The following is a 20,424-nucleotide window of genomic DNA, read 5'->3' on the forward strand; positions in this document are numbered from 1 at the left end:
GGTCCAGGGCCTGCAGAGCGGGCGGGGAAATTCCTCCAGGCCCAGGGCTCCGGAGGGAGGAGCAAGCAGCCCTCGGGGCCCAGGTGGGTCACTGGTCAAAGCCCACGTGACAGTGGCGCGTCTGTGACGGGGGCGTGGCCGGCCTGGCGCCAAGCAGCAGCTGGCCCTGCCGGTCAGGGTCTCCGCCAAATCGCCACAGTGGTTTTGGTGGCTTTCCAGGGACGGAGGATCTCTAGCAGGGACCAGGACCAGCTACGAGGGAGGAGCAGCAGACCTAACAGTCACAGGTCACCCAGTCACAATGAGAGGCATCACCAAACAAACCGAAGCTCACCCCATCCGCGGCTGGGGGCCTCCTGGGACTGTCTTACGGCAGGTGACAGGAGCACAGTGGGGGGGTGCTGCCCCCTCCCCTGTGGTGTCTGCCACGCAGTGGGGCCTCTGACCACAGACGCCAGAATCTCCAGGGGACACGCTGGGACAGCCAGGGTAGCACTCGGGATGTGACACCCTTTCCAAGCTCCTGGGTGACACCCAGGCTCACTGTGTGACAGTCACCAACACCGAGGTGGGACCCACTTGGCTTTCACTCTCCTCCCCGCCGCCCAAAAGGTGCCCCACGACAGCAGCCCACGTGCCCCCCCCACCCCGTCACAGTGGGACAGCTCGCTCAGTGCAGCTTTCTTCGCCACAACGACCGCGGGGGCCCAGGGAGAAAGGGCCGCCATGAGCCACGTGCCAGCAGGGAGAGAGCCTGCACAGGCCACTCGCTGGACGGGGGGACGCAGCACCACAGCCTAACGGGTCCTCGCAGGGCAGAGGGGTCAGATTTTACCCACCAGCCCCAGACTGGGCTCAACCACACGTCCGGAATTCCTAAAGCAAACATGGAGAGGCCCCTGGGCGCCGACAGCGCAGGCACAGGGAAACTGGCCTCTCCCTTTGCGGGGACGAGCCCCGGGGTGCCGGTCACCTGGCCTTAGAGGGGACGGACGGCCCTGCCCCCTCCAGCCCCCACCAAAGAGCCCCGGGGGCTCCTCCCCGCCACGACGGCCATGGAGCCAGCGAGGTCAGACAGCCGATGGCCTAACGGGAACCCGGTCTTCCTAAAAGCAGACAGCGCGGCGGACCCCGCGTCTCCTCTCCAGCGGGGCCGATCACTTGGCCTCTGGGAAGGGCAGCCTGCGGCACGGGTCACAAAACGCCCAAGTGCGGTCTTTCCAGAGACCGAGCGAAGCCAGGGTGGGGTCGGGAGACAGGGTTCTGGCCGTTGGACACAGCCACTGAGAAAGGGGGTGTGACAAGCTCCCCCCGCTTAGAGGGTCGAGGATCACACCCCGAAAGCTGGACCAGGCGGATGCAGGGGCCTGCCACGAGGGACAGGGAGCTCCTTGAGGCCCCCCCCCACCTCCGCAAGGCTCCGCAAGGCAGTTCTGCAAATGACCCGTCCCGGACGAGGTCCTTTTTTGGCTTTTTAGGGCCGCACGTGCGGCATGTGGAAGTTCGGACAAATCGGAGCCGTAGCCTCCAGCCTACACCACAGCCACCGCGCCAGATCCGAGCCACGCCACAGCTCACGGCAACGCTGGATCCTTCACCCGTGGGGCGAGGCCAGGGATGCAACTGAGTCCTCGTGGATCCTGGCTGGGTTCACAACCCGCTGAGCCCCAAGAGCAACTCCCGTGGACAGCGCTCTCCATAAGCCCTGCAGGAAGCCAGCGTCGCGGTGGGTGCGGCAGGGCACACACAGCCAGGGGCCGGGAGGCAGGGACAGGGACCAGACACTCAGCACGAGCCCTTCTGCCCCCAGGCCCTCTTGCCATCTCCGTGGTGTCACCGGCAGCCCCAGCCCCAGGTCAGCCACCAAGGCTAGAATTCCGGCGACAAGCCAAGCCTAGCGGTGGACGTTTTCCTGGCCTGTGGGCTCCGTGAGGCAGAAAGGCAGGGCTTCCTGGGGCCCTTGGGGAGCAGGAAGAGCAGCCCTGGGAACGCTTCTGTCCTCGAGGAAGGCAGCTTGCGCACGAGAGCCCGGGGGCCAGACCCCGCCTCTAACGTGCTGTGACTCTGCCACCAGAAATACCCACGAATGGCAGATGGCAACACCACCGGAGACTGGGGATCACAGAAGGGGGCATCTGATGGCTTCACAGCCCCCACCGGGCAGGCACAGCGGCAGATGAGTCTGCTCACTAGAATTTTCCAGCTCGAGACATGGGGGGAAAGCAGGCTCCTGGGGAAGATGTAGAATTCCCATGATTCCATGCTCGCCTTAGGCCTGGCCGGCCACTGCGGTGGTGCCAAGTGCTGGGCTGCTGCCACGGCTGAGCAGCCAGCAGGACAGCGGAAGCTAACGGGGGCTGTGGACCCCACGGCCAAACCCTGCTCAGCCTGACACTTTTCTCAAGAGGCGCTCAAGATGCTTGCCAGGTGCAACCTCCCGGCGGGTCCGGGAAGGTCCCTGCACGCTGTGAAGGACCAGCCAACGGCCAGGGGAGCAGGGCGCCGTCTGCTCACCTCGGCCCTCGAACCAGCGGAATTGGTGGCCACATCCGACTCCCCCATGTAGCTCTTTGGGAGGGGGGCTCACGGGCTGGCCCTGTCCCAACCCCCACCCCCGGCAGCAGGGGGTGCAGTCGGCAGAGCCCCCAGAGACCAGCTGACAGGCGACTTCAGCGAAAGGGCACAAGATAAGCCAATTATCCCCCATGTGGAAAGTCACTCTCCGTGCCCCCGGTGCCCGAGCTGGGCCCCGGCTCCTGGTCGGCCTCCCATGGGGCTGCGGCGACACCGGCTCTTCCCTGCTGTTCCCCATCTGTTCATGAACAGCGCCTGAGGGGGGTCTGCCCGTGGCCCACCGCGTCCTCGCTAAGGGGGACCCCGCGCCCGGTGAGCGCCCCAGCGCGTGCCCAGGGAGTGCGTGAGAGGCAACCCACCGCTCAGACTCGCAGCTCACGCCCGGCCCGTGTCCCGGGTCCTTCCCTCTGGGCCTCCGTCGCTCGGTTCGGCCCAGCTGCTCCGCTCACCGAGCTGGTGAAACACAGCGATGCTGTCAGCGCTTCATGACGCAGAGCCGAGGACACAGGACAGGCCGCAGACAAGCCTGCGCTGCGGGCAGGCCCACCCCGCCAGGCCACAGTGCCCCGGAGTGGAGGCCCGCGCGGCCGGGTCAGGAGGGCAGAGGGGCCTGTCCGTTTGGCAGGGGGTGTCGCAAGCCCGTTCCCGACCACACATACAAGCGCCAGCTCTTCTCCCGTGCAGCTGGCGTTTCCAAAAAGGTCTGAGATGTGCTCGCTCTGATACCGGAGCAATCGTCAGAGAACAGGCTGAGGACTGCGCCCGAAAATAGAAGCTCTTGAAACAGAAGCTGGAGCCTCCTAGCTGAGCCCTGCCTGCATGCCAGGGTGTCTCTCACCGAGCCGTCCGTCGGGAGACGGTACGAGGGGTGACTCCCCAGTGCCACATGTCACAGGCCAGGCAGTGGAGGCGCGGAGAGGTTGGGTGACTGGCCAGGGGACACGCCGGCAAGTGGGAGGACCGGGGCTGATCCAAGGTCTCTGGCTTCTGAGTCCACCCTCCAAGCCTTCCGACGGACCCACTCGGAAGGCACGAGAAGGGTGAACGAAGGGAAGCGAGTCTGCGGGCCCGGACGGCCCTCCCGGTTAGGGGCCCAAGAGGCTGGGAGATGGCAGAGAAGCAACCGGTCCCCTCCCTCCTGTTGAGCTGGCCAGAGGGGATCCTGCCCAGCTCAGCAAACCGAGTGCTGGAGGCAGAAGGCGACGCGGGCGCAGGCAGTGCAGCGCTGCACGGGGCTCAGACCCTGGCGCCCGGGCTCCTTCCAGTGTCGCCAAGGGAAGTGAGCCCCAAGGCTCTTCCGAGAAAGCCCCACCCCAGACGGTCAGGGCCCGCAGGCGGCCAAGTCAGGCAGCGACTTTAAAATGTGCTCTTCAGAACTCAGGCCTTAAGAAAGAGGGTCTCTGGTTATAACCCTGTCTTCTGCTAAAGCAGCCACACTGGCTGTGACAACCTAAGAACTCTGACTCTTCCTTTAAAACAGCCTTCACCTAAAATGCCACCAAGAAAAACACTCTTGGAGCGGAAAGGTAAACTTCCTTTTTTGGTTCAGAATAAAAATACGACTTCGCTCCTCCCCCGAAGCTGGAAACATGCCCAGCGTTGTACTTACTCTGGGACACGGGCTGGACTCTGACGTCCGTCGGCCCCAGAAGAGGAGCGCCGGCCCCAGGCCCCCGCGGCCCCCCGTGCCCATAGGTTGATCATGTGCTGCCGGCACCCGCGGAAGGGCCAGCGCCAACCACACGTGAGGCCCGGGACCAGGTCCCACACGCCTGGGCTCACTCTCCAGTCCACAGACGCCCGCACGAGCGCGTGTCTGCCGCCGGGAGCAGCGCGGGTGTGCACACACGTCGCGGGTCACGCGCCAAGCGTCCCAGCCTCTGCTCCCAGGAGCAGACCTCATGGTGCACGTTACAAACACCGTTCGTGGCTGGTGCTGTTCTGCCTCATGACACCATTTCGTCATCACAGCGCAGACAGAGGAGCAGTAGCGATAATGACACGTCTGACAGCACGTTTCAGAGCCTGGGCGGATTAAGGACGCCGCCAGCACAGCAGCACACCACGCGGCTTCGGGGCTGGATCGGGGACAACCCCACACACGACAACAAGCACAGACGGTGAGCTGGGTGCCCCGAAGCTCCCAAGAAGGTCTGCCTGCCTGAGGGCAGGGACACAGAAGGACCAAAGCCAGGACCTGGGCCTCCCTCCATGGCTAAGCAGCCTGGACGTGCCAACTTGCTCCCGTGCCCACCAAGGAGCAGGACGGCGGCCCCACTGGCAGGGCGCCTCCCGTGGCAGGGCTCTTAGGGCCCTCCTTCCATCCCCGCTATGGGCGGCAGGACGGTTTTCTCCTAGTCACTGCACGGTTAAACTCAAACACCTGCTTCAAGTGTTAACACGCACGAAATCGGGTACCACTGCCATGGTGGGGGGGGGGTCTTTCCGTTTCTACCAAGATGTCATTCACGCCCTGTGAAATTCACCACTTCCAAGGGTGCGGCACAGGCTTAGGACTGAGTATTCTCCCCGTGTGCCCACCCCTCCCCACTGGCACGTCATCTGTGCCCCGGAAGAACCCCTGAGAGGCCGTGGTCACGACCCGGGCCTCTCGCGGCCGGTCCTGCTCTCCGTCCTGGTCCCTTCACTCGGCACACTCTCGGGCTCACCCACGCTGTGCCCCCGGCGGTGCCTTCTCCCCAGCAGGGCAGAGGAGCTTCCCCGTCGGGACAGACCACTTCCTTTACCCAGACCAGCTGGAGGACACGGGGGCGCTGCCACCGCTTGGCCCCCACGCATAACACTGCTGTGACCTCCGCGCTCGGCCTTTGTGGGGACATGGGTGCTCAGGTCTCCCGGGCAGACCCCGAGGAGCGGGCGGGGGGCCGGGGCACACGGCAGCTCCCTGGTTCGCTTTCGAGGAGCAGCCAGAGGGGCCAGGACGTCACCAAGATAAAAAACTCCTAAGATGAGTAACAGTCAACGCCTGCCACTTAAAATCATCTTAAGAAACACGGCTGCCGTCAAAGCCACTGGAGTGGGTTTGCATGTCAGGGGGCGGAGGTGGCGCCATCGAGGGGGGGCTTCCTCGTCCTGATGGAGCTGCACCGGGGGCGGGGGGGGGGGGCTGCGGGGGAGGAAGGGAGCAGAAGCCCACGCCAGAGGCAGACACTGAGGCACAGGCTGTCCAGGTGGGGAGGGTTTCAGGAGGAGGAAAGAGGCAGGACAAGTAGCTTAACGGCGGACGAAGGTAGCAGGAGGCACAGGTGCTGGCAGGACAGGCACGGAGAACGGAGCCGGCGAGGGACAGGAGGGGCCGGGGCGGGCGCGGGTCAGAAGCAGGCACGTGGCCATTGCTGAAGCCCAAGAAGGGCCAGGAGGGGCACAGCACAGGAGACCCACCGGCTGCAGGGAGGGGAGCCAAGCGGCTTCAGGATGATGCTGACCTGCAGGGCTGCAGGGAACGGGGCAAGACGAAGCCTTCGGGATGGGAGGGCGGCGGCCCCTCCTCCCAGTCATGCCAACGAACAGCTCGAACACCCTGGTGTGGGGGCACACGGACCGCCCCCAGACCTGCTACACGGTGGCCAGGGCCTCTGTGGCACAAAACTGCGCCTGCCACCCCCACCTCCCCTGCCCTCCAGGGAGCCTCTGCTGGGCTCCCCCATCTGCTGCGGCTGCAGGCGCCTGAGGCCTCGAGGCCGCCCGCGCTTCCGGCTCCCCGGCCCCTTCCTCCCACGACCTCTAGACTGCGGGCTCGGGGGACAGAGGCCCCCACTGTCTGCGCACTGAGGCTGCCTCACAGGGCCTGGCACGGTGCCGGGCACACATCTGCCGCAGAAATGAATGGCTCGAACCCCCACCTGCTCGCACGCCGCCCCCAGCTCAGCTGCTCTCCACCCCCTCACCCCGCTTCCTGGCCAGGACCGCGAACACTCTCACGGAACAGGAAGCGCGGCCCGGGATGCTGCTGCGCTTTCCAAATCACGGCTGGCAGAGGGAAGGCTGCCCCCACGCCTGCGGCCTCCTCTGGAAAATTCAAGTGGCGCCCTGGCAGCCCTGCCGCCAACGGCCTGAAAGAGCTGCGCGGGCGGCGGCGAAGCCCCCTCCCCCATGGGGTCCCCACGTGCCTCGGACGGACCCCCTGCAGCCCGCGGGTCCCCCCACACCCGGCGGGGCGGAAGCCCAACAGGAGAGGCCGTTGTTCGGGGCAAGCGGGGGGCTGAGTCAACGTCACACCGAGCGGAACAAGCAGAAACAAACCACGGCTCCCGTACCATGTAATTTCTTTAATTCTTAAAAGACTGGAAGTACACTGCTGAACGTCAAACACAAGAGCCCGAAAGAAACTACAGCTGGTCTCTTCCTCTGGGTTTCACCTCCATCAGCCAAATGCTTTTGTTCAAACACTGTTGACACTGCCTTTGTCCTACTCTGTTTGGAAAAACAATAATGCAGCTCACTTCCAGCACAGACGACCGCACACACATGCAGATCTGCCCAGAGGGCGCCCTGCCTCGGCCACCGGGAGAGCAGCGGGGCCTTCGGCACAGCTATGCCTCCCACGGACGACCCACCAGGGCCTGGGGAGCCGGGCCTGCTCCGCGACCGCGGGCTCGGCCGCCGCTGGCCAAGCTCACCAGGGACAGCTGCCATCTCCCTCAGGCCCCTGTGTGCAGCAGCCCGCAAAGGACGCCCGCTCCCGGGGAGAGGAGGGCTGGGTGACCCGGAGCCAGGGCACCTGCCACGAAAGCTCAGCGGGCCCCGTTCTCAGCCTCGGGAGCGGGGGGCACTTCCGCACGGCTGCCCTGCCCTCTCCGAGACCCCACCCGTTTCTCAGCTGCTCCCTGACGCTTTCACGGCGGGCCCGTGAGTCGCAGACCTTACGAGGGACCCCCTCCAGAGAGAATCACCCTCCCGGGCTCCGGACGCGGCTTCTCTCCCCGCAGTCACCGGTTCTGGGCATTGGTTCCAGCTGACCGCTTCCCAGGGCTGTGACGGAAGTGTGCTCCCCACCCGCTCAGAGCCGGTCACCGCCACGGCCGGCACTCGTGACGCCACATTCCCGCCCCGCGGCGCAGATTCGGTGGAGGCCTGGGTCTCTACCCAACAGCAGGGACAAGCAGCGGCCGCACGCGCGTGGCCCCCGGGTCCCGAGCAGCACTGAGCACAGGGCTTCCCTGCCCCAGAGGAAGCGGCAGGTAGAGAGGGGACTAAAACGCGCCGCTCCAGCCCCCAAGGAAGGAGGAGCAGGTGCCGGCTTCCACACGCTGCGCTGCGGGAACCCGCTGCGGGAAGCCAGACTCGCAAGGCCACACGCCGCAGGTCCAGATGTGGCAGGTCCACGGAGACGGAGGGGACCGAAGGCGGCCGGAGGCCAGGGGACGAGGACGGCGAGCGGACGGCTTGACGGGTACTGGGTTTCTTGGGGGGGATGAAATAAGATGCTGCCGGCTGCCGTACGGCTCTAAACACACTCAGGCGCTGAACTCCGTGTTTCAGGTGACTGGACTTTATTTTGCGGCACGGCATGCAAACCACCCGTCCACAGGGCTGGGACCAACAGAAACAGGGCCTCCGGCAGCCGGGCCGCGAACGATGACGGCGACCACGGGACGCGCAGCCTTCGCGGCAAACGCAGCTGAGACGGGAGGGGCTGGCTGTTTTCCCGGCATCAAGCAGCGCCCCCGCCCCGACACAGACTCAGACGCATCCACACTACTGTGTGCTCACGCTGAAAACATGTCTGTGGCCGATCTGCTCAAAGTCCTGGAAGGAAGCCGAGGTCTTGGTTCTGTCCCAGTAGGACCAGACTCCATTCCAAGACCGGACTGAATCTTTAAACACAGGAGGTGGGGGTAGGGGTACTTAGAAGAATCTGGCTAGGGCAGAATAATTCCTACCCTGAAAAAACATTTACGACGCAAAACACGATGAATGAAGCTTGCAAAAACGTAACTCACAGAAATTGAGAAATAGGCAGCCAGTGACCTGAGACAAAAATGGGAAAAGAACTGGCCACCAAAAAATGTAAACAGCCCTTAAGCAACAGCCTGATCAGCTCACACTTTAGAAAAAGGCAAATTAAAACTATACGCTGCGGTGCAATGGGTTCAGCAGCATCTGGGGGCACTAGTCACAGGTTCGCTCCCCAGCTGGGAACAGTGGGTTAGCATCCAGCATTGCCACAGCTGTGGCTTAGGTGGCAGCTACGACTCAGATCTGATCCCTGGCCTGGGAGCTCCAGATGCCGCATGGCAGCCAAAAATGAAAGCAAACACACTGTACCGAGGAGCTCCCTGGCTCCGTGTTGTCACTGCTGGGGCACAGGTTTGATCCCGGGCCCCAGAACTTCTGCATGCTGCATGTCACAGGCACAGCCAAAAACAAACCAAAAAAAAAAAAAAAAAAAACTCTACGGAGAAATCCTGGACAAAACAGCAGAATAGACACATTCAAGCTCACCACCTCTCCTGCAAACAAAAATCACAACTAACTGCTGAACAACCATGGACAAAATGAACTGAAAACTACCAAAAGAGCTACTCTACACCCAAAGACAAAGCAGCAGCCCCAATGCCAAGGCAGGAAGGACGCTTTTGTGATAGAAGCAAAGGCCACACCCGCTGGGTGGGTGACCCGCAGACTGGAAAGGAACTGTCACAGAGACGCTCCTCCAAGAGGGAGAGCTCCAAGCCCCACGTCAGGTTCCCCAGCCCAGCGGCCTGGCACGGGGAGGAGGAACCCCGGAGCACTGGGCGTTGAGGGCCAGCGGGCGTGTGCACAGGAGCTCCACGGGGGCAGGGGGCAGACTCCACTCTTGCGGGGCCCACAAAGGACTGCATGTGCCCTGGGTCCCGGGGCACAGCAGGGACTCCGTCAGAGTCCGGGTCAGACCTACCGCAGGTCTTGGAAGGTCTCCTGGGAAAGCAGGGGGCGGCAAGGGCTCCCTGCGGGGACAGGACACTGGAGGCGGAGGCCCTTAGGGGACCATCACTGACGGGAGCTCCCCTGCAGGCTGCTCTTTTGGAAGAACGGCCAGCAGGCTCCAGTGCTGAGACACTCCAGGCCAAACAACCAATGGGGGGGAGCAGACACAGCTCCCCCCCAGCAGCAGACAGGCTGCCTACAGCCACCCCAGGCGCACGGCTGCCTCTCGTCACACAGCCCTGCCCACCAGAAACAAGACCCAGTTCTACCCACCAGTGGGCAGGCACAGTCCCTGCCACCAGGAATCTTGCATCAGCCCCCGGATCCACTGCACCCACCAGGAGACAGACTACTGCGCAGCCTGTAGAAAGGAGACCAGAAACACTGAAAGCCAGACAAAATGAAACAGCAGAGAAGTATGTTCCAGACAAAGGAACGAGACAAAACCCCAGAAGAACCACTAAGTGAAGTGGAGATAGGCAACCTACACGAAAAACCTTCAGAACGACAACAGCAGGGATGATCCAAGATCTTAGGGGAAGAAGCAGAGGCCCAGATGGAGACGTTACAAGAAATGCTTAACAAAGAAACAGAAGGGTAAAGAACAGAGATGAACGATACAGCAAAGCGAAAAGAAGCACACAGGGCGTCATCCACGGAGGATGCGCGCAGACCAAGGAGTGGGGGAGACGGGAGACGGACCAGCATCGAGAAAAAGGAATGCAAGGAAGTGAGGGCAGTCCGGGCCGCCGAGACAGCGTGAAGTGCGCCAACGTTCCCATTTTAGGGGTCCCAGAAGGAGGAGAGAGAAAGGGCTGGAGAAAATACATGAAGAGAGGACAGCCCAAACCTTCCCTAATGTGGGCGGGGAAGCACTCACTCAAGCCCAGGAAGCTCAGCGAGTCCATCCAGGACAAACCCCAGGAGAACGCACGGAGGCACGTATTCATCAAACTGACCAAAACCAAAGACAAAGAGCAAATATTAAAAGCAGCTAGAGGAAACCAGCCACACACAAGGGAACCCCTGGAGTTCCCGCTGTGGCGCAGTGGAAACAAATCCATCCGGGAGCCATGATATTGTGGGTTTGATCCCTGGCCTCCCTCGGTGGGTCGAGGATCTGGCGGTGCCGCGGCTGTGGCACAGACCGGCACCTACAGCTCCGGCTGGGCCCCTGGCCTGGGAACCTCCACGTGCTGCAAGCGCGGCCCTGAAAAGAAAACATACAAACAAACAAACAAACACCAAGGGAACCCAGACAAGGTTATCAGCTGGTTTCCAGCAGAAACTCTGCAGGCCAGAAGGGAGTGGCACGATGTCCTCACAAAGTGATGAGAGGAAAAAAATCTCCCACCAAGATGACTCCACCCAGCAAAGCTCTCATTCAGATCTGAAGGAGAAATCAAAAGCCTTACAGACAAGCAAAAGCTAAGAGGATTCAGCACCACTAAACCAGCTTCACAGCCAAGGCTAAAGGAACTTCTCCAGGTGGGAGAGAAAAGGCCACAACCAGAAACAAGAAAATTGCAAATGAGAAAGCTCACCAGTAAAGGCACATATACACTAAAGGTAGGAAGTCAGCGACACACAAAGATGATGTCAAAACCAGCCATCAGGAGAAGATATGAATGCAGGACACTGGAAAGGCGTTTGACATTAAGAGACAGTAACTTAGAACAATCTCTTATAGATAAATATATGTATATAAACACACACATACAGACTGCTCTATCAAAACCTCGCGGTAACCACTGACCAAAATCTGCAACAGCTACACACACAAATAAGAAAAAGCAATCCAATCACAACACTAGAGATAGGTGTCAAACCACAAGAGAACAAAAGAGGAATGGACGCAAAAAGACTAACCAAAACAAAAAGGACTAAAATCCAAAACAAGGAGCAAAAACGGCAGGAGGAACATACATACCAGGAACTACCTTAAACGGAAATTAAATGCTCCTACCAAAGGACAAAGACGGGCTGAACGGCCGCAAAAACCAGACCCATGCATACGCTGTCTGCAAAAGACAGATGAGGGCCAGGGAGACGCGCAGACTGAAAAAGCGGGGGGACGGACAGAAGCACCACCGGCAGGCGGACACCGAAGAGAGCTGCGGCAGCAGCCCTCCCATCGGGCCAAACAGACTTGAAAATAAAGACCCTCTCAAAAGGCGTTCCGAAAAAAATACCCAAGTACACAAGGGAGTGCCTGCCTCAGCCCAGTGGCTACGCACCCACCCGATCAGCGCTCATGAGGATGTGGGTTCGGCCCCTGCCCCCGGTCAGCGGAGGAAGGATCCGGCACCGCCACGGACGGTGGCGAAGGCCGCAGACACAGCTCAGATCCTGCACCGCTGCCGCTGTGGCGCAGGCCGGTGGCTGCAGCTCCCATTTGCCCCCTCATCTGGGAACTTCCATGTGCCCTGGTGCAGCCCCAAAAAGCCAAAAACAAACAGACGAAGAAGGAGCCTACGTAACCATCAAAGGATCGCTCCAAAAAGGAGACCCAACGAATGACTGTAAACGGATAAGCACCCAACACAGGCGCATCTCAACACACAGGCGACTTGCTAAGAGCCCTAAAGAAGAAAGAGACGGCCACACACCCGCAGTGGGGCTTTTCACACCTCACCTGCAGCAACGCACAGACAGCCAGTCAGAAGACCAATGAGGGAGCACAGAGTTCCCGTCGCGGCGCAGCGGAAACGACTCCGATAAGGAACTGTGAGGTTGAGGGTTCGATCCCCGGCCTCGCTCAGTGGGTGAAGGATCTGGCGTGGCCGTGAGCTGTGGTGCAGGTTGCAGATGCGGCTCAGATCTGGCGTTGCTGTGGCTGTGGTGTAGGCTGGTGGCTACAGCTCTGATTCAAACCCTAGCCTGGGAACCTCCATATGCCATCCATGTGACCCTAAAAGATCAAAAAAAAAGGAGAAAAAAAAGGGTCACTGAAGAAATCAAAGAGGAAATTGAAAAATATCTAAAGAAAAATAAAAATGAAAACACAAAAATCCAAAACCAGGAGTTCCCGTCGTGGCTCAGTGGTTAACGAATCTGACTAGGAACCATGAGGTTGCAGGTTCGGTCCCTGGCCTCGCTCAGTGGGTTGAGGATCCGGCATTGCCATGAGCTGTGGTGTAGGTTGCAGACGCGGCTCGGATCCTGCGTTGCTGTGGCTCTGGACCCCTAGCCTGGGAACCTCCATATGCCGCAGGAGCGGCCCAAGAAATAGCAAAAAAAAAAAAAAAAAAAAAAAAAAAATACAAAAACCCAAAACCTATGGGATGCAGCAACAGCAGTTTCAAGAGGGATGACGTTTACAGCAATACAATCTTACCTCAGGAAACAAGAAAAAATCTCAAATAAACAACCTAACCTTACACCTAAAGCAACTAGAGAAAGAACAAACAAAAGCCAAAGTTAGCAGCAGGACAGAAATCAGAAAGATGAGAACAGAAATAAATGGAAGAGATGAAGAAAGTAGAAAACAGCAATGAAACTGAAAGCGAGTTCCTCAAAAAGATAAACCTTTAGCCAAGCTCAGGAAAAAAGTAACAGGAGTTCCCGTCCTGGCCCAGCGGCTAACGAACCTGACTAGCATCCATGAGGATGCGGTTCAATCCCTGGCCTTGCTCAGTGGGTTAAGGATCTGGCGTTGCTTTGAGCTGGGGGGTAGGTCGCAGACGCGGCTCGGATCCTCTGTGGCTGTGGCTGTGGCTGTGGTGCAGGCTGGCAGCTGTAGCTCCGATTCGACCCCTGGCCTGGGACCCTCCATATGCCATGGGTGTGGCTCTAAAAAGACAAAAATAATAATAGCAATAATAAAAAGGAGAGGGCTCAAATCAAGAAAATTAGAGGAGTTCCTGCTGTGGCACAACAGGATTGGTGGCATCTTGGGAGTGCCAGGATGCAGGTGTGATCCCCAGCCTGGCACAGTGGGTTAAGGATCCAGCGTTGCCACAGCAATGGCTTAGGTTGCAGCTGCAGCTCAGATCTGACCCCTGACCTGGGAACCCCATATGCTGCAGGGTAACCAATGAAGAAAAAAATCAATAAAATAAAATTAGAAATGAAAAAAAGGAGAACTTAGAGCTGACACCATGGAAATGCAAAGGATGCTAAGAGACTGCTCCCAACCTCAGTGTCACACACCTACTCCCAAAACCACGGTGTCACACACCTACTACCAAAACCACGGTGTCACACAGCTACTACCAAAACCACGGTGTTACACACCTACTACCAAAACCACGGTGTCACACAGCTACTACCAAAACCACGGTATCACACACCTACTCCCAAAACCACGGTGTCACACAGCTACTACCAAAACCACGGTGTCACACACCTACTACCAAAACCACGGTGTCACACACCTACTCCCACCACGGTGTCACACAGCTACTACCAAAACCACGGTGTCACACAGCTACTACCAAAACCACGGTGTCACACAGCTACTACCAAAACCACGGTGTCACACAGCTACTACCAAAACCACGGTGTCACACAGCTACTACCAAAACCACGGTGTCACACAGCTACTACCAAAACCACGGTGTCACACAGCTACTACCAAAACCACGGTGTCACACAGCTACTACCAAAACCACGGTGTCACACAGCTACTCCCAAAACCACGGTGTCACACAGCTACTCCCAAAACCACGGTGTTACACACATACTACTACAAACCACACAATCACACACCTACTACCAAAACCACGGTGTCACACACCTACTCCCAAAACCACCATGTCACACACCTACTCCCAACCACAGGGTCACACATCTACTCCCAAAACCACGGTGTCACACACCTACTCCCAAAACCACCGTGCCACACACCTACTCCCAACCACAGGGTCACACATCTACTCCCAAAACCACAGTGTCACACACCTACTCCCAAAACCACAGTGTCACACACCTACGACCAACCACAGGGTCACACACCTACTCCCAAAACCACGGTGTCACACACCTACTCCCAAAACCACAGTGTCACACACCTACGACCAACCACGGTGTCACACACATACTACTACAAACCACACAATCACACACCTACTACCAAAACCATGGTGTCACACGCCTACTACAAACCACAGGGTCACACACCTACGACCAACCACGGTGTCACAAACCACAGGGTCACACACCTACCACCAACCACAGGGTCACACGCCTACAACCAACCACAGGGTCACACACTTACTACCATCCACAGTATCACACACCTACCGCCCAACCACGGTGTCACACACCTGTCAGGTTGGCAAAAACCCGAAAGTCTGACTCTCCCCTCTGCTGGTGAGGCCAAGCACGCTAATCCCAGGAGGGCCTTGGCAAAGTCTATCAAAACGACAAACGCGTTTAGCCTCTGACCCAAGCACCTTCCCTGGGGCACATGCCACCTGCACACCCCCTGCGCAGGCGGGAAGACGCGTGTGGAAGGCCACAGCACGGGGAGAGGGGACAATGCCGGGAGCCTCTGTGCTGGGGTCGGCATTTAGCACGGAACAGAAGGCAGGCATCACAGCGCCGCGGCAGCGCTCAGCGAGGACAGTGGCTCTCCGGGTGCGACGTGCAAAGTCTCTGGGCCCCACGACGTGGGCCACGTTTTGTTTGAACAAAGAGGGAGAGACACGAACATAAACTTGCTCTTGTTTTGTTTACACAAAGACGCCCTGGAAGGCGATGCAGCTACTACAAGGGTTGCTATCGGGAGAAGGCAGTGGGGTGGGGAGGTCAGAGGTGAGAGGTCAGAGGTGAAGGCCAGATTTCCCAGAACGTGCTTCAACACCTTCTCATTCTAGACCGACGTGAACACATCACCTGCTCGAAAGAGCGCAGCATTGTTTTTTGCAGTCCCATCCTCATTCAAAAAGAAAAAAAATCAAAGCCTTTGGCCAAAAGCCCAGACGCCGGCACCGCGAGCAGCACCAGGATGAGCGGCAGCCCAGGGGCTCCCGGCGCCCACGCACCCACCCCACCTGCTCCCCAGCCGGCTGCGTGGTCCCGGCCCACTCTCCCGGGACGGCCCAGCGGGGCCCGGCCTCACCCCACCAGGGACAGAGCCCCGGCACCCCCTGTGCGGCAGGTGTGCCCTCAGCACCTGCCGGCTGCCAGGCTGACACAGCCCCCAGCGAAGCGCTCGTGTGGACACAGACAGAAGGTGCCTTGGGCGTGGAGCACGAGGGGTGGCTGAGGGGGTGACTGCAGCCTCTAAGCGCAGAGAAGGCCACGCAGGGACGGCCCTGGAGGCCAGCGACAGGTGACAGACGTGGCTCGGATCCCACACAGACAGTGTTGGTTTCCCCCTTCCTGGTTTTAAACCTTCCTGGTTTTAAACCGAGGTCTTTTCCTCCCTCCGTGGGGCCTTTAACTTCCCACTACAGGGATTGCTTCCACACCTGCCTGCTGGCCCTGTGAGCCACCCGCAAATCCAGGCAAACCTTCTCTGACAGGCGCTCCAGGCCACCCTCCAGGGACAGGCATCCCAGCACCGGAGAGCTGTGCAGAGGGCACTGTCAGGGCACAAGCAGCATCCAGGCCAAGGGCTCCAGAGCCGCTGGCTTGGCAGCGCGGTGACCGGGGGACCTACAGCCAGGCTGGGGCGGACGGAGCCGGTGCCCCAGGCCAGCGCCCTCCTGTGGAAAGGCCTGTTCTCTCCTCTGGGCCATCAACTGCCCGTCACCAACGCCTCATCTCAGCCAACCGGACCTCACCTCCAACGGCAGAGCCACTGCCAGCCTGGCTGCTGCGCTCACCTGGAGCGGCAGGTGCGGAAGACGAAGCCGAGCATCCCGGCACCGGGAAGGGCCCCGAGGGCACATGGTCCCCGTCTCTCCCCATCGTCGTCAAGGGGCAACCGAGGCCCAGAGAGCGGGAGGGACCGAGCCCAAGGAGGCGACGCCCCACGCTGGGCCCTGAATCGGCGCAGTGTGCTCAGTCTCAGGCCCACGGGCCTCCCCACGGGCCCGGCCCGCCCCCCACGGCCAATCTCGGCAGCAGCGCTGGCAGCCGCCCGTGGTCAGGGCCCCCCCCATCCCCCAATCAAGGGCCGCAACAGCCCCGCGGGTAAGGCGAAGCCCCTACCTCACAGGGGTCCCCTCCTGAGGCCTCTCGGGGCTGCGGACCCCACCGCCCGCCCACAGCAAGGGCGAAGGGCCGACCCGCAGCTGGCTCGTCTCAGGGCAGCCACTCAAGGGGCAGCAGCGTGCCATCCCGCGACGGCCACGCAGGCCCTGGCACCAGACAACAACCACGCGGGGCGAAGAAACCACAACATGAACAGGGGTGCTTGGGCTGCGGGATGGAACACCAGCGACACGGGACTGTTACGATCATGACACAACGACAGAGGCGATCCCTCCGAGCGATGAAAGAACGCGACCCGTGATTACAGTGACAGGGCCGCAGGTGAGGCTCTCCTTTGGTCCTTCCGACTGAACGACCTTTTCAAATCTTCTTGCAGAGCCACCAAAACAGGCATCCTGAACTCTCCCCACGAGGCTCGGGGCAAAAAAGAAACCCAGCTTGGCAAGGCTGTACTGGGTTGTCTCTTGCGGTTGGGCTGGCTGGCGGTAATCTCTGGAAACTACTGATAATCTGACGGTGGAGAAGAAAAAAAAAGTTAACAAGATTTTGTTCACAGTCAAAGAACTAAATGAACACAATCTAGGATTTTTGGAGGGAGGGAGAAGGAATAGTGGGTTTGGTTTTGTTTGTCTCTGTTAAAATCTGCCCAATGCTTTGCAGCCTGAGCCCCTCCCGGCACAACCTCTGCAGCACCAGTCCTTCCTGCCCAGCCCCCGAGCTGGGGCTTCTGTGGTTCCACCCCAAGGAGAGCTTTCCCACTGGGTCCACTGACAGGAAAATCACCAGAAGCTACATAATCCTCTTTGCTGGGCTTCCTTTGGGTCCTACCCTCCCCGCTGTCCTCCCGACTCCATCCTTTTCATCTATTTATCCTGCCCTGTTCCTAAAAAGATGAGACACAGCCTGCAGCAGTGGTTCTCAAGCCGGACCACAGTTCGAGTCTCCAGGGCACTCCGGAAACAGGCTCAGGCTCAGGCTCACGCCCCACCCAGATGATGTGAGCATTTGAGAACTAGTGGCTTGGAGAAAGCCAGAGGAGAGTGAAAAGCAAGTCACAAGAAACCTGGGAAACAAAAGGGGGAGGGGAACTGGGCCACAAAGTAAGAAGGAACCTGAAGTCCAGGCCACACCAGAGTTGGGACGAATGCTTGGCCCTGAGCTGAGCTTCCTGGTGGCCAAAGCAAAGAGGATTCACACCGTCCACAAGACAGAAATAAACTAGAGCCACAGAAGACTCTCCTTGTCCTGGGGGCCTGTGGTGAATACCTCTCCGGGGGGAAACACAGCACCACACAGATGACAGCGTGCTCCCAACACCAGCAGCAGGGGCATCCAGCCAGCAGATGGCCCCTTGGACTGCCCGCTAACCCCTCACTGGAAATACACTCCTAACAGAAACCAAGGCCCAGATATAAACCAGGCCAGAGCAGCCCTGCATCTCCCCACTGGCATCGGTGTACCCCACCAGCCATCCTGAACTCGGCACACGGCCACAAGGACGCCGGGGCACCGGCCCTGACCGTCTCACCGAGGAACGCGGTAAGTAAAGGTGCCGACTCCTCCAGGGAGCAAGTCCTACGACTGCCCGGCTCAGAGAGGCCAGCGTCCGTCCCCAGACCCGCAGCCACAGAAGCTGGGCACCGATAAGTCCCGAGCACAACCCTCCGTGCAGGCCGCGTCCCGGGTCTGCGCGTCCCCGGCGGTGAGCCGCGTGAAGCGTGTGCGCTGAATCAGTGGAGGCGAGGGGCCGTCACTCTCCTGCCCCCCTACACGACGCTACTTTGGATCCACGCGCCGCACATTTCAACTTGCGCACCGACAAGTGACAGGAGCGGCTGTGCACAGCTGCCCAGTGTCCAGCAACAGAGAGACGGGCAAACAAATCACGGTCTATCCACACCGTGGAGCATCGCTCATACAGAGGCGCAGAGCCCTGACGCACACGACCGGGGGCGGGGGTGACCCTGGAAGCCCGACGCTGAGTGAGAGAAGCCAGGCGCAGAGGACGGCCCAGGCCACGTGGTTCCCTGGTGTGCAAACCCGGGAACAGGAAGGGGCCTGCTGGCAGCCGGGGGTGGGGGAGAGGGCGAGGAGGGCGTGGCTGCTGCGGGGCCAGGTCTCCCGGGGGAGCTGGGTGCTGGCGAGACCGCCTGGCACTGGCACTGCGCTCAATGCCACGGACGTTTTACACTTTAAAATGGTTGCCATGGTCAAGTGTGACACGTCTCTTACCCCAAAAATTAAAATAGCAAAACTCTCGTCGTCTCACCACAATAAAACTGCGAACAAAGTTCAATCCACATCAAGCGTTTGTATAATCACTATTCCACACTGAAAACATTCAACCTTGAACCCAGAGCACACCAACATCCGAGTGCGGGCCGCTGGTGGTCAGTCCTCACTTAAAAATAAGTCTGTATCTGTGAGCGATACACACTGAGGCGCTTACCAGTGGAGGGAAGGCTGGGGTTCGCTTCGAAAGAATCCAGAGGGAGCGGGGAGGAACCTGGATTAACACAGCCGAAGCCGGCTGGGGGTTCACCGAACTAGGCTGCTCGGCTGAGCGGGAAATCCTCCATGACGCGAAGTTTTGCTTTGTTTTCAACCAAGTCTCCAAAGACCTCTGACTGACTGACTGGATCACAGTCTGCCGAGAAAGAACGAGATGCCCCTAGACTGTCAAACCCAGAGGCTCAACGCTGCGCCTCCACCTGTGCCCCCTGCATGGGGTCACCTGGGGCAGGCCCAGCCACGAGAGGCCACACGAAGGGCTCCCCAGAAATAATCAGAGCCCCAGTTCAGACCACCGGACCCAGCGGCATCTGGCCTGGCCCCTCCCTCTGCCATCTGGGCCTCCGAAATGCCTGCCATCAGCTGGGGTCCAGGTGATGTCTGCACACAGGGGGAGCTTTCGCCGACACACCTCTGCTGAGCCCCAGAACCTCCCAGGACCTGCAGGCCAGGGCCTCCCTCCCGAGAGGCAGGAGGGGCTGACACCGCAACTGCCCGTGGGCTCGTCTCACCTTCTCGCTCTCCCAGCGCTAGGTCTGCAGCCATCCCACCTCAGCCTGGCCGTGTTCCCAGAGCCTAGGACAGCACAGGGCACAAAGCAGATGTTCAGCTAAACGTGCCTATGTGGTCCCGCCTCACGGACACTGCTCTGAAGGTGCGTTACACAGACCTACTCTACACGAACGCTGCGAGACAGAAGACGGAGGGCCCCAGGATGCACCTGAGTTGGACGCCAGGAAAGGAGGGGACAGGAGACAAGGAGTTATGGTGCCAACACTACCACCTGCAGTAGCAGCAGAGATGCTCTGGAATGCGGAGCCTGAGTCAGAGAGGGGGGCATGGACGGGGGCCAGGCTGTGTGCCAGGCAGAGGCAGCTGTGCGACGAGGGCCTGGAGGAGGCGGGGGTGGTCGAAGTTGTGCAGGAAGGAGGAGGAGGGCACAGGAGAGGGAGGGAGGCAAGCTCCAGCACCCCGAACACGGGCACTGTCACAACAGGATGGGTAAGGCCTTAGGTCCCCGGAGCAGGGCCCAGGCACTGAAGGGAAGGGAGTGGGCACCACGGGAGGGGTGGGGGCTGTAGAGAGCGGGCGCACGCAGCCCCATCCAGAGACGGCGCCGAGCCTGGCACTGCCCCAGGGTTGCCAGGCAGCAGTGCGGGCCCTGGCTGCCCAGCGTTCTGATTTGTCAATGAAGCTGCAAGCCTGGACTGCTATGCAAGGCCTCCTGATCTTCAAGCTGGCATCTGGGGCAGACAGAGCAACGGCTTCCCAAAGATGCCCACATCCTAATTCCGTGACATGGCA

General features: G+C 59.9%; 1 protein-coding gene across 11 annotated transcripts in view; it reads right to left on the minus strand.

The window, feature by feature from the left end:
- The window catches only part of EPN2 (epsin 2), a 77,624-nt gene that overhangs the window by 32,581 nt on the left and 24,619 nt on the right, over positions 1-20,424 (minus strand). For 2 of the 11 annotated variants that reach the window (XM_021067956.1, XM_021067966.1), the window contains exon 1: positions 7,457-7,566. The exons of 4 other annotated variants lie outside the window; for them this stretch is intronic. Coding sequence is in view for 1 of the 7 variants with exons in the window: in XM_021067959.1 (XP_020923618.1) it covers positions 4,184-4,278 (95 nt within the window). In the remaining 6 variants the exon portion in view is untranslated. Of the gene's footprint in view, positions 1-2,933; positions 4,105-4,183; positions 4,442-7,456; positions 7,567-20,424 lie in introns of those variants that run through there. 5 more of the 11 variants (XM_021067957.1, XM_021067958.1, XM_021067959.1 and 2 more) reach the window with 5 other exon arrangements.

This window comes from Sus scrofa, chromosome 12 (genome assembly GCF_000003025.6).
Source record: "Sus scrofa isolate TJ Tabasco breed Duroc chromosome 12, Sscrofa11.1, whole genome shotgun sequence".
Classification (NCBI taxonomy): domain Eukaryota; kingdom Metazoa; phylum Chordata; class Mammalia; order Artiodactyla; family Suidae; genus Sus; species Sus scrofa.